The sequence below is a fragment of the Taurulus bubalis genome (assembly GCF_910589615.1).
Source record: "Taurulus bubalis genome assembly, chromosome: 21".
NCBI lineage: Eukaryota > Metazoa > Chordata > Actinopteri > Perciformes > Cottidae > Taurulus > Taurulus bubalis.
The window spans coordinates 9,454,527-9,479,433 of NC_136609.1; the positions used below are offsets into that span (position 1 = coordinate 9,454,527).

Genomic DNA, 24,907 nt, shown 5'->3' on the forward strand with positions numbered 1-24,907 from the left:
TGATGCAGCAAATGCAGATGGTAATGGTGCACATGTGTTGAGTCCTCCTGCTGTAATGCGAAGCATTACAATGTAGAGGCGGAAGGCACACATGGCAGAATACAATGAATAATTAAGTCTCTGAAATCCGAGTAATCAGCTTTAGACTATTTTGACTTTGAAAAAGAAGAAGTATAAAACAACTTGTGTTCCTCCTCGCTGAAACAGAAGCATGCATGCATTTATACACCCGCTAATATAACTTAATATGCCTATGCAGTGGAATGTACATTTCTGAATGAAGTCCTTGGAGCAGAGTGCTAGATGGAGCCTGGACTTTCGTTTTTACTATGGCTGTAAATGCTCAGCAGAATGAGCACAGGCAATGACAAAGCCCAATAAAGGTGAGAGCTGAAGAGGTGGCCTAAATGGTTAGGTCACCTGACATTTTACAGGACAGAGTCCACAACAAGGAGCCGCCGGCTGTGGTTTTTCTCAAGTTAAAATATTTATAAAAATGCAAAAGAAGCGTGCAACTTTTTCTAGGAGGTTACTACGTCTGGTTAATGTCTGCTAATGTTGACTTGGAAGTGATGTAACTGATGGATTATTTTTATGAATTGCAATTTCAAATTAGTCCAGGCCGTACATGTGTCTTTAATATTTCATTCTAATTGATCTGCTCATATTTAGCAGCAGGATCCATCTTCTACTCATTTACTGTACATTTCATTATATGTCATCTTTCCATCTTCAGTAACCATGCAAACGTCAAAACATCATAATGGAGGATATCTCATGTATACTATTGTAAGATATTATATAGAGATACTTTAGCAGCTCAAGCAGTGTTCCAGTGTATATCTGGGGCTTTTATTGTATAGGATAACACGGAAATAGTAAGAGAGGAGAAATGTACTAAGGGTCTTTGTGCAGACTACGGAGCCCCGTGTTATTATTGTATTCATACTATAAAGTATAGGCACCATAACCCTTTGCGAAACTATCTAGCGTGTCTATCTCTGATATATTCAGTACATATCGGAACTGATATAAAAATAAATAATTTCGTAACCTATCATTCAGTAACTAACACCGGTCAACATCCACGCGCCCGGTTGCATCCAATCCTGGTCCCGCTATAAATTTGGATTGTGGCCCAGCAGCCTCTCACAGAGCGTCCTCGGTCGGACCAAACCATTGTACCACCCGCACGCGGGGGTGGTCGTGTGTCTGAGAACTACGGGAAACGCAGAGGTAGGTAACGTAATGTCGAATTCTCTTCAACGTATCCTTTCATGCAAACACACCTCGTGAGGGCGAATGCGCAAATTTACAGCATTTTTTATTTTTTTTTAACATAGGTATCTTATTATAGAGCATCGTTAGACTTCACCGCGCCTGTTGTTCGGGATCCGCTGGGAGAGCGTAACCGGTTCCGTGGAAGGGTTACATGTGTGTATTCTGCAACGCAGGGACAACGGAGCCGGTGAATGAGCCCATGTGTCGCTACAATGTCATAATTATGATTTTTATTCGGGTGTAAAAGTGAACGGGCGCATTGTGTGTCGTATTCGGCATTGTGTGTTCACATGGCCACACCGGGAGGCAATGTGGAGGAAAGGAGAGAGAGAGAGAGAGAGAGTGGGGTCACGAGACGCTCACAATAATAAATACATAACAATGTTACCAATAATACGAAAATTCATCAGCAACTCCTGCATTTCATATTGAAATATAATGGCATTAGTGTGAAAATATATACTATAAACTGACTAAGTTGGACTACAACAAACAAAGGTCTCTATAAAAACATAATGTTCTGAAATATTTTGACCCCCCCAAAAAAGCTTAAATTGGATATTGTTAATACATATGCATCTGATTTAAGCCAGACTATCGATGAATGCTTTCTAAAGTAAAGTCACGTAAATACAAATATGAATACATGTACATTGAACCTTTTCCTAAACATTATTAACATTGTGTCCCACAATGACCGCTGTTAACTACTATGACATGTCAACAAAAACAAAAAAGGTCCATGTGTTCTTTTCCCACCAAAAACAAGTGTCATGAGAGGAATGGCCTCCAGTCAGATGGACAAGCGGGAAATGGTCGAACTTGGTCCTTGGTTGGGTGGCCGAGTACAGATAAAGCACACACACACACACACACACACACACACACACACACACACACACACACACACACACACATGCATTTGAGAGATTAGTGAGGCAGCCAAACCAACTGTCAGAGAAGACACCCAAGCTCTTGTCGCACAGTCCCGGCCGCGACAATGTGTGGGTTAACTGTGCATTGCGGTCCCTTTTTGAAGGAGCTTTAAATCTGTCAACTTCCTCCAGGGATTGTGTTTGTTTACATTACTACATTACTCCTAAATGCTTGTGATTACCTCTCTTCAGGGGTGTGTGCGTGTCTCTGCCAGAACCGGTGATGGCCGACCAGCTGCCTCCGCAGCAAGCGGACCCGCTGCTGAATAAACCCAACCAAGGCAGCCTCCTCAACAAGAACGTAGCCACCAAGGACGACATGCATGCCAGGGGACAGTGGGCGAGCAAGGCCGAGTTCCTCCTGGCCGTGGCGGGGCAGATCATCGGCCTGGGCAACGTCTGGAGGTTCCCCTACCTCTGCTACAAGAACGGAGGAGGTAAAGCATGTGGGACGGGGGAGAAGAGAGGGCGTTTCTGCTTAAAACTGTGAAGAGTTGTCATTCTGTAAATTCTGTCTCTCTCTCTCTTTCCCCCGGTCCCATGGCTCTCTGTGTGTCATCTGCCCTTATCTCTCTCTCCCCTTCCCCCTCCATCTTTTTCCCATCCTCTAAAACTAGGCGATGACATTTGCAAGGTGTTTGTCAGAGAGGATACGTGTATTTTTTACACCTATGATAGGATAAAAGTTAAAAGAATCCGTCCATTACACGTGATTTGTACTATTTTTGCCAGGTCCGATTGTCGACTGGGATTATAATGTTGTCAATAAAGTTGTACAGCAGGGTTCAATTAGGGGTTATTACTTAGTTGTAGTGTTCCGATTTCATTTGGGGTCAACGTTATTTTAGGGTTAGATATTGGCTTCAATGTAATCAGTGAAGGACTTCACAAGGATAGCACCGTGTGTGTGTGTGTGTGCGTGCGTGTGTGTGTGTGTGTGTGTGTGTGTGTGTCCAGGTGTGTTCTTTATACCCTACCTGTTGTTCCTGGTGCTGTGCGGCATCCCCCTGTTCCTCATGGAGACATCGCTGGGACAGTACACCAGCCTGGGAGGAGTCAGCGCCTGGAGGACGATCTGTCCATTATTTGGCGGTAGGTTTATCAAATCAATCGTAAATTATGGGATGGCAAATACAATACCAACCGAATTGGGTAGATTTAACCTCGGCCAACATCTTTTTTTCAGATCTGGCACGCTCTGCCTGCTGCATGCGTGTGCAGCTCATATCCGGCTCGTGTATTGAAACACGTTGCCATTTAAAATTAGTAGTAAAAGTATGTATTTGTATTCAAGAAAATGTACAAAAAGTAAAAGTACTCCCTATTAAGCCAAATGGGCTCTTTAGTTAAGGTATTTTACACTGTAATATGTGGTTATTATTATTATTGATGCAGTAACGTGTGAGATGCACATCAATGTATCTAGCTGCAGTGAAGCTAATGGTAATCTCTTTTAATATAATGCTGTATCACAATGCATTGTATTTCAAATGCTCACTATGAATACATCTAATGAGGTAAAAACACTAATATTTCCCTCTGGAATGTAGTGTAGAAAGTAGCATCAAAATGCGACCAGTGGAAAGGTTACTGCTTTGTCTTTTTTTTTTTTTTTTTTTTTTTAAATGCAACTTTCAAGCACACAAACTCATCTGACAAAGTTCAGAAAACACCTCGAAGTCCATTTGGCGTGCAGGTGCGGCTGAGGCCAGCTGGACCACCTGGGAAACACATTGTAAACACAATATATATGTGTGTGTGTGTGTGTGTGTTTTTTCCCTGTTCGGTGACAAATATGTGCCGCTCTGCCCCTCGGTCCATATGGCGACGCCTGCATTTCGAGGCCTCCCAAGACCACCAGTCACTCTTAATGGAGATATGCTTTATGTGGGCCGCTAGTGGAGTGTCTGAATAAATCCCCCCCCTTCTGTCTCTGCAGGTCTCGGCTACGCCAGCCAGGTGATGATCCTGCACGGCTGCGTGTACTACATCGTCATCCTGGCCTGGGCTCTCTTCTACCTGTCCTACAGCTTCCAGGCGGTGCTGCCCTGGTCGCACTGTAACAACACGTGGAACACTGGTCAGTCAGGACGGGGTGTCGGAAGCGTCCGTCGTTGAACTTTGAATCCACCGTGTAAAACTTGAACTTTTGTGTGTGTCTGTGCGTTCTCCTGCAGAGGCGTGTGTCCTGTTCGAACACCTCAACCAGACAGCCAATGGGAGCGGCCTGCCGGAGAACGCCACCTCCCCTGTCATTGAGTTTTGGGAGTGAGTGTAGCCTCTTGGTTTCTCACTTTAAAAAAAAAAATGTTTTTATTGATTGTGTGTGTGTGTGTGTGTGTGTGTGTGTGTGTGTGTGTGTGTTAGGCGCGAGGTGCTCTGTCTCTCCAGCAGTTTAGATGAGCTGGGCCCGATCAGCTGGAAGTTGGCTCTGTGCCTCGCTGTCGTCTGGTTCATCTGCTACTTCTGTGTCTGGAAGGGAGTGAAGTCCACCGGAAAGGTGAGCGGTGAAGTTGGTTGTTGTAGTTTTGAAGTATAAAAGTCCAAAAATGAGCCCGTAGCCGTGCTTGAGTGCCCAGAGTGACTGAGCGGTGCTGCAGTCAGAACCTGAACATAGATGTTTTCCTGTTCCCCGTTTTGGTTGGCAAGCGCAATAAAGGACAGGCCTCTGCAGCAGTTTTGTCGGGTTTGTTTGTTTTGTGGCTGTCAGTGAGGTTTTTCAGATGTTTCCAGAGTTCCCTCTTCGGGTACGTCAGCTCTGTTTGAAGACATCACCGCCGTGTGTCCCTGATGTTTTCTTTAATCCCCGTGCCGCCCTGACCACACGCCCCCCTGCGCGCTGTGTACAGGTGGTGTACCTGACGGCCACCTTCCCTTACCTCATGCTGTTTGTGCTGCTGGTGCGCGGTGCCACCCTGCCCGGAGCGACCCAGGGCATCCTCTACTACCTCAAGCCCAACCACACCCGCCTGGCAGACCCGCAGGTACAAAAACACACACATGGGGGTTCATGGGAGAAGCATTAATGCCCCTGTTGAGATCATTTGGCAAGTCAAGTAGACTCTTTTTTCATTTGCGTGAATGAAAATCAACTTTATTGCATATATTTCATACTGGGGAATAATATGATCTAACTAAGGGGTCGGCAACCTGCGGCTCTTTAGCCCGTCTGTTGCGGCTCCCTGAGGCTTTGACAAAAAAAATAGTTGTGTTTTTAATTAACCTTAATGTAGCCGACACATGACTATTTTTTGTTTGATAGTTATAAACAGGTAAAATAGCAATACAATGTAAAAAATGTCTTAATTTTTGTTCTATAATTTCATAAATACAACAAACTATAATTTTTTGTATATATAATATGACTACATACAAAACTTCAGAAGCTGTGACATCAAATATTTTTTGCGGCTCCAGACACATTTTTTTTGGTGGAAAAAGGTCAAAATGGCTCTTTGGATACGAAAGGTTGCTGACCCCTGATCTAGCTACTATTGCCTTAATAAAACGTTCCCTCTGTTTCTACAGGTATGGATGGATGCAGGCACCCAGGTGTTTTTCTCATATGGAATCGGTTTGGGAAGTCTCACAGCCCTCGGCAGTTACAACAAATACAACAACGACTGCTATAGGTGAGAGCCCTTTGTCACGTTCTCCTCCCTTCTTCGCTCCAGACACACCATACTCACTGAAATGTAAGATGTAAGCCCCGGCTGGTCAGCTGGCTTCCAGAAGGAATGGCTGGAATGGACAGAGAAAACACACTGATAGAGCCGCACCTTAGAGAACAGCCCTGGCTGCAACGTTCCCCTCCCCACACACACACCACACACACACACACACACACACACACACACACACACACACATACATACATACATACATACAGAGAGAGAGACACAGAGTACTTTGCTCTTGGCTTGTCTTGACACTAACAAGCCAAGTCAAGGTCAAAGACCAGGATCAAGGCCTCAGTAGATTCTGCTAGTCACTTTTCTACGTGTATTTCTTCATGTTGTGTCTCGCTATAATTGTGTTTTTTTTGTGGCCTTCCAGGGACTCCTTCCTTCTGTGCCTCCTGAACAGCGCCACCAGTTTCCTGGCGGGCTTCGCCATTTTCTCGGTGCTGGGCTTCATGGCTGGAGAGCAGGGCGTGGACATCGCCACCGTGGCGCAGTCAGGTGAAACAGGGCTTTAAATGGCAGAAGTGTTACGGTTTCATTCTGTGTTGTTTTTTTTAATAGTCAACAAATCACATTAAAGGACCAAAACCGACCAACTCGCATGGTCTGCATAGCCAAAGCCTGAACTACCCGATTCCTCTGTGCCATAAAGCTCCACAATTTATTCATCTGTACGACTACGCTGCGAAAAATAGTCCCCAACAAATATTCAATTCACACACGGTTTGCTTGAAAACTACAGTGCGCAGCTGCTTAATTTTTTTTTTTTTTTTAAAGTTTTATTAAATATGCGTGAGCTGTTTTTAAGAGGTTTACACCTTCAATGGTAATCAATGCGCTTGGAGTGCCTCAGACACGGTAGGGAAGTTGTAAAGTATTAATAGAAGGGGAGTGTTTTGGTCTTTTTGTGGGATTTGTTGACTGTAATAAATGAATATAGAATAACACCAGCCTCTTTCTATAAATCTATAAACTTATTCTGAACAAAATGCACAACAACACCTCATTTGGGATTCCAATTTAGCTGACCGTGCATTTTCTTATTCCATATTTTGGTTCCATCTTGCTTCGGTCACACATTTTATGTGAGAATAACATGTAATTTACTCCCATGTTTATGTGTTCATCCTCTCAGGACCCGGCCTGGCCTTCATTGCCTTCCCGAGAGCCGTCGCCATGATGCCAGTCCCACAGCTCTGGGCCGTCTGCTTCTTCCTCATGATCATCATGCTGGGGCTGGACACACAGGTAGACACACACACACACTCACACACACCGACTGGATGGATGCATTGAGCGAGGGGTAAAACGCGCTGACGCCGCCTCCCTTCTCCGTCACCCAGTTTGTGAGTCTGGAGGCCCTGATGACGTCGGTGACTGACCTCTACCCTCATCTGATTCGCCGAGGCCACCGCCGGGAGCTGCTGCTGCTGTTCGTCTGTGTCGTCTGCTTCCTGTTGGGACTCGTCATGGTCACGCCGGTACGTCTCTCTCATGAGCCTCTCCCTTCTAAAGACGAGGACTGATGGGAGTTTCCTCTCCTGCTTGTGTCCACCTGCAGGGAGGTCTGTACGTGTTCCAGATCTACGACCATTTCTCCTGCAGTGGAGCCAGCCTGCTGCTTCTCTCCATCTTCCAGTCTGTCGCCATCGGCTGGGTCTACGGTACAAGACTCCCCATCACCCTTCCTTTCCTTTCCTCCTTGCCTATCCTCTCCTCTCCTTTCCTTTTCCTATTTGATTTCCATTCCGCCTCTATTCTTTTCCTGTCATACATGTCTTTTCATTTCCATTTCCTTTCTTTCTTCACGTGCTTTGCTTTCCTCCTCTCCTCAGCACCTTCTCTCTTTGATTCCTTTCTTTACATCCTTTCCTTTTCCTCTTTTCCTCTCACTCTTTCTTTGTATTCTTTTCTTTCCTCTACCCTGCCCCTTCATTACTTTTCTTTTTTATTTGTATTTCCTTTCCTTTTCTCATCCTCTATACTCTATCCCCTTTCCTTTTTATTTCTCTCTCCTCCTCGGCAGCCCCACTAAATGTTTTAGCTCTTTTAATCATAGACCTATTTCATATGTACAAAATGTCCTACCATCTCATTCCATGTCTGAATTTAATTAAATTCAGTCGAAGCTCATTAGTCTGACAACAGGCTAAATAAATCTTAGTTTGATGGCTGTCAGTACACCCATGAAATATGAAGACAGAGCAGTGCCAAGAATTAAACTTTTTCTTTATTTTTTTATCACTCCACTAATGAAAGTAGTTCCTATAATCTGATTAACACACGCTGGCCACTTCCTCCCCTCCCTACATTCCAGTTAGAGTCAGTAGACAGTATATTAACATGGCTGCAGCTACCCACCGTTGTAAGGAGATTGGCTCCTCGCCAGCCCCCCCCGTCTGTCTCCTCCAGGCCCTAAATCAGCCCCCGGGCCCCGTCGCCTCTCGGTCTCAGTCTGGCAACCCCAGGGAGCCCCTATCCCAGCCAGACCTGGGCCTCTGGAGCATTTCCAAAAACATTGTTTGTTTAAGAGTGCGACGTAGCGCACATACATCATGACAAATACAAAATGCACACTATATTTGGGGAGATAATGAAAAGCTGTGCCATCGCAAATGAGTCAAGTCGATGGGCGCTGGGCGTGTGAATAGGAAACCTGTTTTTATGACTCTCCCAGCAGGAGGTGAGCGGAGCAGCGTTTTTTTTTAGTGGACTGGGTAACACAGCGGTCAGGACTCCACTGCACCCCCCTCTTTATGACTGTGGGATTTGACAGTTTTTGAAGCACTCTAACATACACTTACACTCCTCTGCTGCTGGCTCCACCTCACTCCACGGGTTGGCTTATTTTAGACAAAGGGACCCCTACTTTTACCGTCCTTTTTTCTTTCTTGTAACATTTCCATATCACATCCACGACGGCACAAGTCTGCGTTAACGTAAAGCTACTGCTACTTCAGAGTCAACGCTACATGTAGCAGAAGTGCTACTCCCCATGGCAGCTTTTAGTTATTGTCTAATAGTAATAAGTGTTCAGGAAACGTATATATTTCTAACAACCTGAGTCTTATTTATTGTAGTTTTGACCATCATTCTTACATATTGAGGTTTTTATATACAAACATCAGAAGATATAGTGACATAGCATCATCTCTAAAGTAGTCACACTACCAGGCTATAATTAAATGCTAATTTCAATGGGAACTTTTACTTTTACCCGAGTAAATGAGCTGCTCCAGCTATCAGTGTGTGCTATCGCTACAACTGCTCCTACTATCAGGTTACGTCCTCGTTTTCAGAGTATTTACACTCCTTGCTAGCTGGTGGATATTGACGAAAAACCAGTTCTTCCAACGAAAGTCAACAAACCAGTCGCGAGCTGAGCCCTGACGTCGGACCGAACCACAAGCAGTCGTGGTTGCAATTGTTCTTGTTTTGGCCACAGGAGCCGATCGCTTCAACTCCAACATCAGGGACATGACCGGCTACAGCCCGCTGCCCGTCTTCAAGCTGTGCTGGAAATACTTGACCCCGGCCGTGTGCTCTGTGAGTGACCCCTCCCCGCTGGCCTGCTTTCACACCCTTAAGTGTGTGTTGCTGGCTGTGAAATAGTATCCACATTTAATTAAAAAAAACACGGAATGCCTGTCAATCAGTCATACCTCTCATGACCTATGTGGTCTTGTACGGGAAATTGTGAATTGGTGTACTCACTGACCCAGTCCTCCTCTGTTCCCGCCCGCAGGCTACCTTTGTGTTCTCCCTGGTGAGCTGGTCTCCGTTGAACCTGGGGAAAGGCCTGGTGGCTCCGGCCTGGGCCACCACGCTGGGCTGGCTCCTCACGTTCTCCTCCGTCTCCCTGCTTCCCATCTGGGCCGTCTACGCCCTGGCCACCACCCCGGGAACCCTGTCGCAGGTTACACACCCCTATTCATCCGCCATCATTAACCCCCCCGAGGAAAAAGAAGGGATAAGCATGTTGTGACGTAAAACAATCGACTAACTTCTTTTTAACCCAAACAGCGCTTCCGACGTCTGTGCACCCCCGCCAAAGGCCCGTCACTGGCGCTCCCCTACTGCCCCGTGCTGCCCCTCACCGAGAAGCCGAAGGAGCAGAGCACGGACATTATCCCGGATCATCTGACCCGATGATCGCCCTCTGGGAGGCCGGGCCGTCTCACTCAAGGAGGAGGTCCGAGTTCGGCCTCAAGGGCCCGACGCAGCTGACTGGACTCCATCCTCCCGTTACCGATTAGAGTTCTCACGCACTCCTCGATCTCGTTCACCTCATCTGTTTGAAGTCTTTTCTTTCATGTACTAGTTGAGTCACTATAGTTGTGAATCATGTAACAAATCATGTGTAAAGCCACAAGGCTCAGGACGTAGCTAAACAACAACACTTACACTTTTATTTATTATAATTATTTCGTTACTAAGTATGTTGGCCCTCCTCTTTACCCTCTGTGAGAAATCACTGTACGCTTCACATTGACTCTCTACTGAATATGTTTCGGCTGCCGCTGTGCTTTGATGATCCATGAGTCGGCCGTGTTTTATACAGTGATTTGTCTCGACATGTGAGTGTGTGTGTCACATGTCACCCTCTGTGATCGCCATGTCTTAGAGCTTGAATGGCTCAAAACACCCTTACCCTCAGACCATGTAGTGGTAGAGTTGTATTGGCAAAACACAACTTTTTTTTTTGTACTGCCAATGCATCAAGTGATTGATGTCACAGCGAAATGATTGATATGCATTATGCGCATAGTTTTTATCTGTTTTACTCATCTAAAAGAGTGTTTTTTTCGTGAACCTCTGTCTCAAATGCACACATTTAAAGTGCAGTTCTTGCTAAATTTAATAGAACCTTTTTGCACTGTACCAAAAATAACCACCATCTATCAAGCTGGGAAACGCGCAATAATAGTGTCTAAATATGCATGTATTAGTACAATATTTAAATAGTGCTGCTGCTGTGTGGACCAGACTGGAATCATTTTATTTTGCTCCGGGACTGAAACAAAAAAAATGTGAAAGTACGCAACTCTCTGAGCAGACTACACAACGGTGTCTTTAACTGTAACTTTAGAATGGATGGATGAACAATGTCTTGGGTGAGCGTGGGCATTTAACATGTTTGAAGATAAATAGCTCCTTTTTAACAAACTTGAAACTGCTGTTTTTCCCTTGCACTGCCATTCGGACCTGGATCAGGTTTTTGATTGGATGCTCCGCTGAGATTAATTTAGAGCCCGAGTGCTCATCTCTGTTTACAGGTGTATACACGTGCCTCCTTTTTATTTTTAGTTTCTTTTCTCTATGTATAATTCTTCTTTCTTTTTTGATATATAGATATATATATATATTTATATTGTGGATAAAAGAGTTTGTGTCGACTGTGTTTTTTTTGCGAAAGAAAAAAGTGAGATTGTGTGTGTGTGTGTGTGTGTGTGTGTGTGTGTGTGTGTGTGTGTGTGTGTGTGTGTGTGTGTGTGTTCCCCTGAACAGAATAAACCTTGTTGAAGCGAGCTGTCGCCCAGGGGATGTTGCTCTCTCTCTCCCGGCGCCGTGGTAACAGATGCTAAGCACACACCTGGTTTCTACAAAGAGAGGAAATGGAGGAAAAAGGGGAGAGTGTACACACACACACACAATCACACACACACACACACACACTCCATCACCCGCTCAACCATCACAAGAACAAGCGCTGTGATTGCCGTTCCCTTCAACTGAAGCATTTTCATCCTGATGGGAATTACTGGTTTAACATCCATGGAGGGTTAGAAGAGAAGGAGCAACAGAGGGATGGTGTGTGTGTGTGTGCAGAGGAGGAGGAGGAGGAGAGGGAGTCATGGAGACTAGAGAGGGAGGGAGAGTTGCAGTGCTCAGAGGGGGGGATTCTGACACCACCACTTAGATGGAGCATGGCGGTTATGTAAAAGGCTCGGCCTGTCAATTAACCGTATTGGATTCCCCTCACAGCCACCGTAGAAAGTGGGCCGGTCCCCCCCCCCACACACACACACACACACGTGGCTCAGCACGCGGGTTTACACACACACACACACAACTTGTTTTGGTGGCGCTCAATACTGTATACAACCCGCTTTACACGTGTGATATGGGTTACTGTGTGTGTGTGTGTGTGTGTGTGTGTGTGTGTGTGTGTGGATAACGGGGGAGGTTTATGTCCATATGGTTGCTTTGGCATAACATCTCGGTTTTTAGATTGATGGGGATTAAAAATGATCCAATGGGATGCGTGTGTGAGATTCAAAGGGGAGAGAGGAAGAGGGAGGGAGAGGAGGACATTGGAGGGATGTGAGCCAGAGCGCATGTGTGTAAATGTGTGTGTGTCGTTTCAGTGGGGCATTGAAAGATGCTGTGGAAAGTTGCCTATTTTTTGCTCAGGCTCAGCGCCACTAGTTTGCAGCTGCAGTACATTTCACCACATGCATTAACAAACCTTTTCTGTGCACACACACATAGGGATAAACTCAACATACTGTCATGCATATAGCTTGACACACACACACACACACGCACGCACACACACAGTGCCAAAAGTCTGTCCTGACATCACTTCATCCTGATCAAACACTCTCTCTCACACAGACACAGCTCGGGTTTGCTCTGTATTTTCCTTTTTTTTACTGCAGGTACTACACTTGACAGTTTGGTGTGAAGGAGCTGCAGCCAGCAGCTGGGGGTGAGGCGGTGGGAGGGATGGGGGAGGGGGGGGGGGACATTGCATAACAGTCGATCTGGACGTGAGGCTCAGCTCGATACTGGACGAGAGCACATGTTGTCATGCTCAATAGCGGGTTGCAGGGCCGCAGCAGCGCGTTTGAACCAGCCAGGCTTACGGGTGGCAGCACACCGTGTTCTGCTGTTTGGCCCCGGCGCTTCCGCCGCGCGCACCCGCGCCCACTCGCCGGGCCACGCCCACACCGCGCTCAGTCGTATAAAACGGCTTTGGATTAGCAGCGGGAGACGACACGCGCGTTTGACGCAGTAATATCTGGTGTGTGTGTGTGTGTGTGTGTGTGTGTGTGTGTGTGTGTGTGTGTGTGTGTGTGTGTGTGTGTGTGTGTGTGTCCACACAGAGAGGCCTCCCTCTTGACACACAACTGAAACCCCCCCTCTGTGGTGTGCAGAAGTAATAGCTGTTTAGTGACTCAGCAAATGAGCAGTGTCTTGGAACTTTTTGAGTGTGTGTGTGTGTGTGTGTGTGTGTGTGTGTGTGTGTGTGTGTGTGTGTGTGTGAGAGAGAGAGAGAGAGAGAGACTCGGTGACTTCAGCTCCAGTCAGGTGTTCGTGTACAAGTATGACGTCCCATTGGCACCGCCAAACACACTTCCCTAAAGGTACAATTAATAATCAAAACAGATCCCAGGGCAGTTCCTGGCACACATCTGCAAACACGTGCACACACTTCTTTTTTTTTTCCTCCATCACAGCATCTCCTGTATGCATGCTCAAAGATGTTCATCCATCTCACTACACGCCATTACATGTCTCACACAGGGAACAGTGAACTCCCACAACTCTTATTTGGGAACAGCCATAAATTATCTATTCCCCAACTCTCCAGTCAAGTCCTGTTGGACTTTTAGCCTTCAATTATTAAAGGAGTCAGAGTGGTACACATGTAAAAATAACATGGCTGCGATAAAGGGTGTTGGTCCTGGGAGTGGCAGCATGTGGCTGTTTGGTAACTTGTTTTGCTGTTGTTGTTGTAATGCTAACTTCAAGGGATGTTGATATAATGAAGTTAATGATGGGGGCTGTCACTGATGATGGATAGATTTAAAGATGTATTCCTGAGAGGTGATTGGAGGTTTTGGTTTCTGGCTTCTCTTTTTTTTTTTTTTTTCTCCGCCTCTCAAAAAGTAGTCATGTGGATTTTGATGGACTTGCAAAGTCTAACAGGCTCCTCTTTCCTTTTGCTGAGGCAATGGGAAATACTCCAGTGACAGCATTGTTCAGGTTTCTCTCCTCCAGCACTTGACTTCACTCTGATTTGAGGAAGAGAGAGAGAGCGAGGGAGAGAGAGAGAGAGACAGAGAGAGAGGGAGAGAGAGAGGTGGAGGAGTGGTGATTGAGCGCAAAGGGGGCAGGACTTTTTCTCTCCCCTATTAAGAGCAAACTTTGTGTTTTTGTTCTCCAAGTTCAGCTCAGTGCTCTCCAGCCTGCACACAGTTCCGTTCTGCTTCTCTTTTTTCGTTTTTCCATTTTTTCTTCTTCTCCTCCTCCTCCTCCTCAATGGTTTTGTTTGCTCGCCTGTTGGTTACTACTGTGCGCATTTTCGTGGGGGATTTGGACACCGCGAGGATGCGCTTTTTGGAGGAACACACGCTTAAAGTTGTCTCTTGAGCCGAGCCGGTCCCGGGTGGTTTTAGTTGGATACATAGATGCTCTTCGGGTTGGAATGAACAATGGTGCGGATCCTTGGTGCTCTGGCCGAGGGCATGCTCTTGTTTCGGCTACTGTTGCTGTGCGTCGTGGAGTTGGAGCTGGGAGCCGGGCTTTCTACTTTCCAGGGTTTCTATCTTCCACCTGCGAACGGGTCGCTTCTCACACCTGCCCGGAGGACAGACGGGGTCGTGCGGACCGTTGACCGGATTTACCACGGAGGCGGGAAGGTGGGCTACCTGCTGTACCTGGATGGGAGCCGGTTTCAGCTGGACATGGAGCGGGACGAGATGGTGCTGTCGCATCACTTCAGCCCCCAGTATGTGCTCGCTATGATGGGGGACAGCCCCGCGGCTTTGCAGCGGGAGTGCGCGTACCGGGGGACCGTGGACTCCAACCCGGAGTCCCTGGCCGTCTTCAACCTCTGCGGCGGGGGTCTCGAGGGCTTCTTCGCCGTGGACCACGCGCGCTACACCATCACGCCTATCGTTAGGGCGAAGGGACACGAGCACGACGCGCGCGCCCTGCAGGACAAGGACGCGGAGAGCGCGCTCCACGTGTTCACGCGCGAGCGTTTCAGCTTCGAGGCCACGCGCGAGGGGCGCGAGAGCTGCGGCACGCGCGACGGCCGCAGAGGACGCCGGGACGCGGCGGGGAAGCGGCGGCCCAGAGGACGCGGGAAGGGGAGGCGGGACGGAGAGGCGCTCGCGGAGGAGGAGCGCGCGGGCGAACACGGCGCGCGCGGGCGAACACGGTGGAGCCGGCTCGCCAAAGCGGCAGCCCCGGAGCACGGCACGCGGACCAAGAGGTCGGTCTCTCGCGCCAGGCACGTGGAGCTGCTCCTGGTGGCCGACGAGACCATGACCAAGAAGTACGGCAAGGACTTGAACCACTACCTGCTCACACTGGCCGCCATCGCCTCCAAGCTGTACGGCCACGCGAGCATCGAGAACCCCATCCGGCTGTCGGTGGTGAAAGTGGCCGTGGTCACCGAGAAGGAGAAGGGGCTCGACGTGTCCAAGAACGCGGCGGCGACGCTGAAGAGCTTCTGCAAGTGGCAGAACCAGCAGAACCCGCTGGACGACGACCACCAGCAGCACCACGACGCCGCCATCCTCTTCACCAGGCAGGTAAACTAAACGTCCCTCGCTCCCCCGCACACTCCACCTGTTTCCCGCGGAGAGGGCGGCTGCGCGCGCCGGTGTGACGCCACACCGGGTTGTTTTTATTTTGATGGTGCACGCGGCGGCAGCTGTAGCTAAGCACTTGGCAGACAGAGCCCCGGCTGGCTTATTGAATAGCTTACGAGCAGCAAAACACACGGAGTGAAAATAACTGACACACATTACCGTCGTTACGTAACAGTAATAGCCGAAAAGCGACACATTCAGTGGTTATTTTGGCCAACTGTGAACCACCATTTGCACCAAGTGAAGACTGCACGAGCTGCTTATATCAGCCCTTTTCTGTGTGTTTTCTTTCTCCCTCCCTTCTTCTTTTTGTGCTGAATCTCTGCTGCGTAATGCAGCGCAGCAGCGTCTGTAAAAGTCTCTGTATTTCCTGCGCCTGGTGTTTTTCTAGGCATGTCTCTTCTGTCTCCAGCCTCCCCCTCCCAGTCCCCTGACAGCCCAAAGGCCTCCCAGTCTGTGATCTGAGGCGCGTGCCCGAGGCCGCGCGCACGCACATTCTTCCCAGGTCAGGGGGGTTGAAATCAGCTGCTGGATGCATTGCAGAAATATCCCTAAAAACTCCCTTGAAACTGCCGTTAATTAGGCCATCATCCCGGCCTTGCAATCCCTTCCTCCCTCTTTTTATTATCACTCCATTCCAGTCTGCAATTTTTTCCCCAGCTACTTTTCCAGCCTCCTGTCAGCTGCTGGGAGCTGTCAGAGCAAACAAACACATCCTCCCTGCTAGAAGGCTTGCGTTTACCCAGACCCCACTCATGCATCCCTTCCTTCACCGTCCCCCGTCTCTCTCCTCCGCCCCTCAGGGCAGCGACATGCATTCTTCACCTCTCCGGGTGTGGCCTCGTTGCGGTTAGCTCCAAGTCGGCGAGTGGGACGGCTCCCCCTTGGATTGCGGTGTGTTCGGTCTTGTCGAAAAGGTTTGGGCGAGAGGATGCGAGCAGCGGCGGCGCTACCTCGAGATCTGCTGGCATCCTGCTTGCACGTTGGCGCTGTCACGCATTGGCAAGGCAGCCGGTTGTGCATACATGAGGTCAGCGGGCTGGCAAAGTGGCCCGTGTGCCTGTGTGGAAACCACCTCGTGGCTCGCTACTAACCCTGCTGCCACTACACCTGCACGGGCCAGACTGACAGATCCCAGACCGAACACGGTGGTATCCTCGGTTGGTTTGGTTTGACGGGGTCAAGAGGGCATGACAACCAGCTACCCAGAGACCTCTATGGACAGGAAGTCAGAGAGTCCAAAAACATTGACTGTGGCTTTCTCTCTGTTCTACTTGAGTCCTGAAAAAAGATTTCAAACACCATATCATCTCCAAGCAGTCCATTTTAGATTGTCACCTGTATCCAGGCACATAAGGACACAAGCTCCATCGTATAAATGTTCATAAACAAAGGCCAGCGCGTCAGTCAATGCATTGGTGTCTCACCTGTCGCAGCGTTTGCATTATTCACAAACCTGTCTCCTGACCATCATTCACACACATCTCACCTTCACAATGGAACATGGGGGGGGGTCCATACTGTAGATGTTACCTGTCGACACACAGAGCATCCATTCCTCCTCCATGGCCTCTGAGAAACCCCATGAGGAGGGGTCCTGCTCCCAAACTGGCTGCAGCTAAATCTGTGTGCAGAATAAGCATATAGCTCATGCGGACGGCTCGACCTGAGGGTCGCGACCTTTATAATCCAAAGAAAGCAGCCACTTTAACTTTGACCTTTGAACTCTGACTTTAAAAAGGCTTTTCTGCTTTTTTTTTTGTTAGGAGGCTGAGTGCTTGAATTGCTGTTACTTCGTTGTGTGGATCATTAGAAGGGCGGGACGAGCACCTGAGCTTTGTTTACAGCTAAACACTGCAGGGTGTTTTTGTTTTGCACCAGTGGCTCCTCATGCAATGTCAAGAGCTGCACAAAGTCTGCCGATTTTATAAACAGGATAGAGCCATTAGAGTTTCCATTTACGGCATGCCAGTTAGGAAAAAGTTAATTTGGCTCAGGTACCTCATACCTTACATGCTGCATTTTGGATTGAAAAGGCAGGAAGGGGAAAAAACAAATTTGATATGTGAGGCGTGGAAAACTCCAGTGGAGCGTGGAGGTGCTGCAGATTCAGTTCAGATACAGGAAGCGGCCTCGTATTCCATCGACTGTCGGAGGTGTCAAATAGTGGTTTACGCGAAAATAAATAACCGCTCTCGTCTCGCGTATTCGGAGCGGCTGTGAAGTAGAACCCGATTATTGTAGCCCGGCGAACTAGAACTGAAGCCCATTGAAGACTTTGTGACTGTGAAGTCAGGCCAGTCCATTGTTCCTATATGAGAGGAGAGGATGGAGAGGAGGGGCACAGGGTTGGAGGGAACCCGTCTCTTTGTGGTCAGGTCCAATTACTCCAACACCCCGTACCCGCGGTGAGCTGACCCGTGCGGCGGTGTCACCCTGTTCCACACATACCAGCGCCGGAACAAAACAACGGGGCACATTGAAGGGGGCGCTGCTCCGAGTGTGCGTCTGCGTATGTGGGAAGATGAAATGCTGTGCATGGCTGTGTTGGCTTGTTGTGCGCTCGGGGACGGCGCACAAAGCCCCACTGTAAGTTGGACCGGAGATGGCTGCCGAGCGCCGGAGACATTGACACACATGTATGCGTTCGTGCTGCTATCTGATGCTGCAGCAACAGCTCAGATGTTTGGATGGGTACAGATAATACACGGCAAATATGGCACTTTATTCTGTTATTTATATCACTTCGCCATGACATTTTTAGGCGTTTACCTGACTGCAACATTCACACGGAATAAAACAAAGAGTGGATTAAGATCTCAGCATTAGACATACAGCATTGTAGTAGTGGTGGTCATATTAGAGTCCATGTTTTCATTTTAGAAGAAGCAAAAAAAATTTGGAGACCAAATACTAGAAATGACTCCGAGGCCAGTTCCAATTGCTGATAAATACTGTGAAATGTGGTTAAAAGCTCAGGAGGAAAAAAACTAAATAAAGGTTTAAATGGAACATCAATGCTCAAAAGGTCGAAATAATGAAGAAGCTGATGTTGACACGGATATCATACCTGCCAAAAAGTGTACAAAAAGTGGATTAGAATTCAATTGAACGTTGATAAACCGTAATAGTTTGCAGAGACACACTAAGAGGGGCGTGAGATACACGATGGCGTAGATTCAGCAACTCGTCCACAATCCGTTTCCTCCACCCGTGTGTCAAACACCAACCTATGTGAACGTGTGTGTGTAGTTTGGACGCAATAAAGTGTACATTTCCCAGCCCTCGCCCCCGTCACAGCTCGGCCCTCTATTTGTTTTAACTGTTCCGGATATTTCACAAGTGCTACCCGTCGCCTGGTATATGTTGACCACCCGCAGACGGCCCTCGGATCCCAAAACCCCCCCGTCCCAACACACGGCGCCTCGCTCTCTTCACACCGTGATGCATCAGTGAACTTTAAAACCGCACTCCTGTTTGCAATCGCCGTCTGAAGCTTTGCGACCAGCTTCAACAGAAAGAGCGCAAGATAGCATGGGAATTAAATAATCTTTCTGTCAATCACTGGCGAGCGATCATTCGTGACCTCGACAGTTTAATTTTTGGGGTTTCTTTTGATGAGCAGGTTCCTTGCCATCGTCCTGCAGGGCGTTTTCGCCACACAGAGTGAGCTAAACTCACTCCGCAAGAGAGGTTTGAGTGGGTGTCTGGGTCTGGCTGGCTGTTTGTTTAACACAAGCCTTGGCTTAGATCGCAAGTGGTCTTGTTACACACACACAGCTCTGATCGCCTCCTGACCTTCACAACCAGCGTGCCACCTGTTCTCCTGTTATTTCTGCCAATATTTCTGTAACTCCTTGTTCTCTCAGTTCTTCACTTTAATATCCGGCATCCCTCCATCATCCCCTCTCCTCCTCTCCTCCACGCAAGCGTCTGATTCCTGTGCTTTTTTCTCTTCGCTTTGACGCACGAGAGGCCTTTGATTGGAAACAAAGTTGGGCAAGAGAGCTGGCGGAGGCGGGGGTAAACAATGCGTAGATAGGGATGTGAGTTTTGGGGCCGTGCCCGGTATGTTTTCACGCGTCACGTAGGAGCGTTTCTACGGGGATATTCAAGTTTTGAAAAAAGAGAAACGGTGGAAATGTGTCGACAATGTTCTCTACGTACGCACACTGTCCGTCTGAATCAAAACAAACAGGCTTCCTTCCACCGGTGTCTGTAGCTTTTTCTGCACGGGGGGAAAGTCAAGAGAAACTTCCATTCATTCGTGTGTTTGATGGCTCTTTGTTGGCTTCTTGTGTCTGCGGCAGTCACTTGGCATCAACAGGCACTGTTGTATGTCTGTTGTACATGTCTGCATTCATATGCACCCATTTACATGTACCTCTTATGGTTATGTACTTCTGTGTTCGTGTGTGTGTGTGTGAGTGTGAGCGCGGAACACGGAACACAAGGCAGTTTGTTCCAAACCCAACCAGCCGGGAACGGGGTAAACTCCCTCCCCGGAGAGGCTCTAACACACGAGCCAGCAGGCCTGTCCGCACCACTTAACATGACGATTCATCCTCTCCACGGGAGAGAAAGAGAAAGAGAGAGAGAGAGCGTTGGATATTCTGCATACACACACTGACATGCACGTTTGTCCATACGTCTATGTACCCTGTAGTGCAGTGCACACGGGCCCATGTGACGGTTCGATTGGCTGATTGATCGGCGGGCCGGGCAGCACCCCCCCGAGGCCTCATCTGCATGGACATGTGTGGGAGTCAAAACAAAGATCAATGCTGTGTACTTGGGAACCCGATGAGGCGGACAGAGAGGTGGTGGAGGCAGAGGGAGGGAGCGGGTGTAAAAATGACACTCCAGAAGTTTTGCTCGGCCTCAAGCTGGGGTCTTGAAAGCATGCATTATGGGAGGTGTAGTACACATTTTGGTAGTATTTTGAGAGAGGTAAGTATCAGGATGAGGTCGCTTCCTTGAAGGAAATGTTTCCCACAATGTTTCGGGTGTGTAGACTGACAGTACTTCCCTCGTCCAGGACCTCTGTGGCCACCACTCCTGCGACACCCTCGGGATGGCGGACGTCGGCACCATCTGCTCCCCGGAGAGAAGCTGCGCCGTCATCGAGGACGACGGGCTTCACGCTGCGTTTACTGTCGCGCATGAGATAGGTAGGCATGGATACACACACACAAACACACACAGGCTAAAACACGCCAGGGCATGCACCTCTGTCAGCACGTCTCTCGTGCTGATTAGGATTTATTTCTCTCCGTGCACCCCAGGTCACCTCCTGGGTCTGTCCCACGACGACTCCAAGTTCTGCGAGGAGCGCTTCGGGGTGAACAGCGACAAGCGGCTCATGTCCTCCATCCTCACCTCCATCGACGCCTCCAAACCCTGGAGCCGCTGCACCTCGTCGACCATCACGGACTTCTTTGACGACGGCAACGGTGAGCGTGGGAGAAAATGCATGGGCTCGTGGTTATGCATGTCTTTGAACGGCCAGCAGAAGTTCGACTTTCTCCAACTGCAAATTGACTTGTGATAGCTTTTCTCACACAGTGCCCGTCACTGCTACCAAACAAAGCTGTAATCTACTCATAGAGCGTTATTTACAACCCTATTAACTTCTTAAAGAGTGTAGCGGCACTGCAGCCGAACACAAATCACTGGCAGCCAATCACGATGAGTTATATCTCTTTAGAAGGTGTCATTCATTACGCCCATAAAGCTTCGCCGGTTGGCGTTCTGTCAGAAAAAGACAAGTAGCAACATATCATTTTTATTTTGACACTATCTGCTGCTGCTCCAGCACTTTTATGAGCGATATGTCATACAGGCCTCATTTGTGAAAAGAATAAAATGTACTTTCATGCACCAGCCAAAAAGTAATCCCTCCCCCCTCTTTCCTGCCACAGCCGAGTGCCTCCTGGACTCCCCGCGCACGCCCCTCCTGGGCCCCGAGGAGCTCCCGGGGCAGAGCTACGACGCCGTCCGCCAGTGCCGCCTGGCCTTCGGTCCCGAGTACACCGTCTGCCCGGGCATGGACGTGTGTGCCCGCCTGTGGTGCGCCGTGATTCGCCAGGGACAGATGGTGTGTCTGACCAAGAAGCTGCCGGCCGTGGAGGGAACGCCCTGCGGGAAGGGCCGCATCTGCCTGCACGGGAAGTGCGTGGACAAGACCCGCAAGAGGTACTACTCGGTAAGTGGCATCGGAGTGTGGATGACGCGGAGATGGAAGGTGACTAAAAAAAAAAGGACCAAACTCAAAAAATAGATTCCTTTTTATAGTTCAAAAACTGATATTTTAAGCATTTTAGGAACTTGTCTGTCGGAGACACAAAAAGTAGAAAAGGAAAAGAACAAGTGTCACTGGTCTGCTGTATTTATGCCACTGCTGATCTGAGCTATTTGTTTTCTTGGCCTTGCTTAAACCGATCTAAATTGAATTTGGCCTCAATGAGTTAAAGGCCCGAATCCGTTCTTGGCAGGCTGTGACACTGTGTGTGTGTGTGTGTTTGTGTGTGTGTGTGTGTGTGTGTGTGTGTGTGTGTGTGTGTGTGTGTGTGTGTGTGTGTGTGTTTGTGTAAGGGAGGGAAAGTCAAAAAGAATGGCAAAGAATATTTCCTTTGTGTGTGTTTGTCACATGACATCTGTCGGGTCTGACTGGATCCTTGGCAGTCGACTGTATGTGTGGACGCGGCCCAAGTTCTGACTTTTCACTGCCTGGCATGACGACCAGTTTACTGCTCAGGGCAACGTTCAGCCCCTCCATTTTAGACTTCAGATTCTTTTTTAACCTCCAAATATATTTTATTGTCGCATGATTGCAGATTAAGTGGCTATTACTGTGGAAAGTACTGTAGTACAAAGGCTCAACGCTGGAGCTCACTGTGAACGCTTTTGCAGGATTATAAAATCAACATTGTCTCATAAAATGTTAAATGCTACTTATTCGGTGATGTTTTTTATCGGCAGTGACTCATGCAGCACTGCTTGGAAAAACACAAAAATAAGGACGTTAACCTAAGAATTTCAGTGAGGCTTTTCCTCAGGGGAAGCATGTGAGCGTCACCACAAATCCAGTCATGCTGTCTTAATGAGAAGCTTCATCACATGGGGTCGCCTCGTCTCTTTTCTGTCCACACCACAATGCATGCCACATTTTTCTTTATCACAGATCTCTCCAAAGATCTTTCCCGTGACATGTGGCTCGGTCACAAACCACGTCCGATAACATGTCTGATAAGCACTAATTGTCCTCTCTCGTCGCCTCTCTTTTTTTGTCTTTCTTTCCCCTTGAACCCTCTCTACGCTCTGATCTCTCATTCTCTCCAACTCTTTGTTTCCTCTTTCATCTTCCACTCTCCTCTCCTCCGTCTCCCAGGCGTCCAACCACGGCAGCTGGAGTTCCTGGGGTCCTTGGGGTGCCTGCTCCAGAACATGCGGAGGCGGGGTGCAGTTCGCCCAACGCTTGTGCAACAACCCGCCGCCGCGGAACAACGGGCGCTACTGCACAGGAAAGAGAGCCATTTATCGGTCCTGCAGCGTCACGCCATGTCCAGCATCAAGTGAGTGTGACGCATGACCGGAATAGCACACGGTATTGTTTATTTATCATTTAGTTCCTCTTTTAGACCCTCTTTTCCTGGGACCTTTGTCTAGGTAAGAGTTTCCGGCAGGAGCAATGTGAGGTGCGCAACGGCCCCCAGACGGATCCGAAAGGCGTAAAGACCTTTGTTGAGTGGGTGCCTAAGTACGCTGGAGTCCTCCCCAAAGATGTGTGCAAGTTGACCTGCAGAGCAAAAGGAACCGGATACTACGTGGTGTTCTCTCAGAGGGTGAGTTAGTTGAACAAAAAGAAAGAACGATTGCCGCGTATTTAAAGGAGCAGCGTGTAGGATTTAGGGGCATCTAGTGGTGAGGTTGCAGATTGCAACCAACGGAAAAACCCTCCTCAAAATAAAAATGTGGGACATAATTGTGTGACCGTTTGCCTGCAGGTGGTAGAGGGGACAGAGTGTCGTCCTTACAGCAGCTCAGTGTGCGTCAAAGGGAAGTGTATACGGACAGGCTGCGACGGCATCATTGGCTCCAAGCTCCAGTTCGACAAGTGTGGTATTTGTGGAGGCGACAGCACCGGATGTATACGTGTTGTGGGCAACTTCACCAAGAAGAGGTAAGAAAAATGGAGGTCTTCAAGCGTGCGTTGTTCATCTTCGTATCACGGGAATCATGCGCATTGCAGGCCTTTCTAGACGAAGATCTCATGAATTTACAATATGCTGAAATGTTGGTATTTTTCTATTTTGATGCAAAGCCAGCGATGACGAAGAAGACACTGCGTTGTGCACGGTTCTGACCTACCTTCTACTTTCTTTCTGGCCAAACAGTAAGGGTTACACTGACGTGGTGAAGATCCCTACCGGCTCCACCCACATTAAGGTTCGTCAGCACAAGGCCAAGGACCAAACCCGCTACACCGCCTACCTGGCCCTCCGACGGCCCACCAACGAATACCTCCTCAACGGCAAGTTCATGATCTCCACCTCCGAGACAATCATCCCACTCAACGGTTCTGTGCTCAACTACAGCGGCTGGAGCCAGAGGGACGAGTTGCTTCACAGCATGGGTCCCGGGGCCCTCCAAGAAGCCTTGGTGGTCCAGATTCTAGCGACGGACGCTAAAAAGCCCCTGGATGTCCGTTATAGTTTCTTCATGCCCCGACGGACAGCCCCACAGCAGCCGTCTGCTCCGCTCATCCCCAACCCGAAGTCCAACCCGAAGTCCATCCCTGTTCAGAGCACAACAAGAGTCTCGAGCACGACGAGAACCACCACCAGTACCACCACTACATCTTCCTCCGCTCCCTCCGTCCTGGTCCCAGGGCCGCCGAGCGCTCCCGGTCCCTCCACCCCAACCCCGGGGCCCCGTTGGGTAACGGGAGCATGGATGACATGCTCCAGGACTTGTGACACTGGCTGGCAGAGCCGGACTGTGCAGTGCAAGGACCAGGGTGGGAAACTGTCAAAGGGCTGCTCGTTAGGTGTCCGACCATCTGCCTTCAAACACTGTCTGGTGAAGAGATGTTGAGGCGGACAGAGAGGGAAAATGAGACGTGGGACAAGAAACATTTCGTAGGACGGAGTTTAATCTGTGCATCTGATAAAAGTCTCAAGTGCTGGTTGTTGGACTATGGACCAATAGCTTTAAGAACCTTAAACAGGACCGTGAATGTTGGCTGAAAGCGCCCGGACCAGATACGCAAAGAGACCCAGAGACAAATTGTCGTGGATGTACCCGACTACATGCCGGAGAAATGTTTTGGAATCATAGTAGCTATGCAGAGCGCAAGTAAAACGGTGGACAGTGTCCGTATGATAGTGGCAAGTAACGC

General features: G+C 48.7%; 2 protein-coding genes across 2 annotated transcripts; both read left to right on the forward strand.

Moving 5' to 3' along the window:
- Positions 1-2,415: 2,415 nt before the first annotated feature.
- Positions 2,416-10,051, forward strand: LOC306753019 (sodium- and chloride-dependent GABA transporter 2-like; the record flags this gene model as incomplete). Its single annotated transcript, XM_079236850.1, has 14 exons — positions 2,416-2,653; positions 3,174-3,308; positions 4,156-4,296; positions 4,394-4,484; positions 4,584-4,716; positions 5,066-5,200; positions 5,745-5,848; positions 6,273-6,397; positions 7,035-7,147; positions 7,243-7,380; positions 7,461-7,563; positions 9,345-9,445; positions 9,645-9,815; positions 9,923-10,051. Exons 1-14 carry the CDS (start codon positions 2,440-2,442, stop codon positions 10,049-10,051), a joined length of 1,833 nt encoding a protein of 610 aa, XP_079092976.1. The 5' UTR covers positions 2,416-2,439.
- A 4,289-nt stretch (positions 10,052-14,340) lies between these two features.
- Positions 14,341-24,603, forward strand: adamts5 (ADAM metallopeptidase with thrombospondin type 1 motif, 5 (aggrecanase-2); the record flags this gene model as incomplete). Its single annotated transcript, XM_079236679.1, has 8 exons — positions 14,341-15,447; positions 20,546-20,678; positions 20,793-20,960; positions 21,429-21,712; positions 22,898-23,081; positions 23,176-23,351; positions 23,514-23,689; positions 23,904-24,603. 8 exons carry the CDS (start codon positions 14,341-14,343, stop codon positions 24,601-24,603), a joined length of 2,928 nt encoding a protein of 975 aa, XP_079092805.1.
- Between the last annotated feature and the right edge of the window lie 304 nt (positions 24,604-24,907).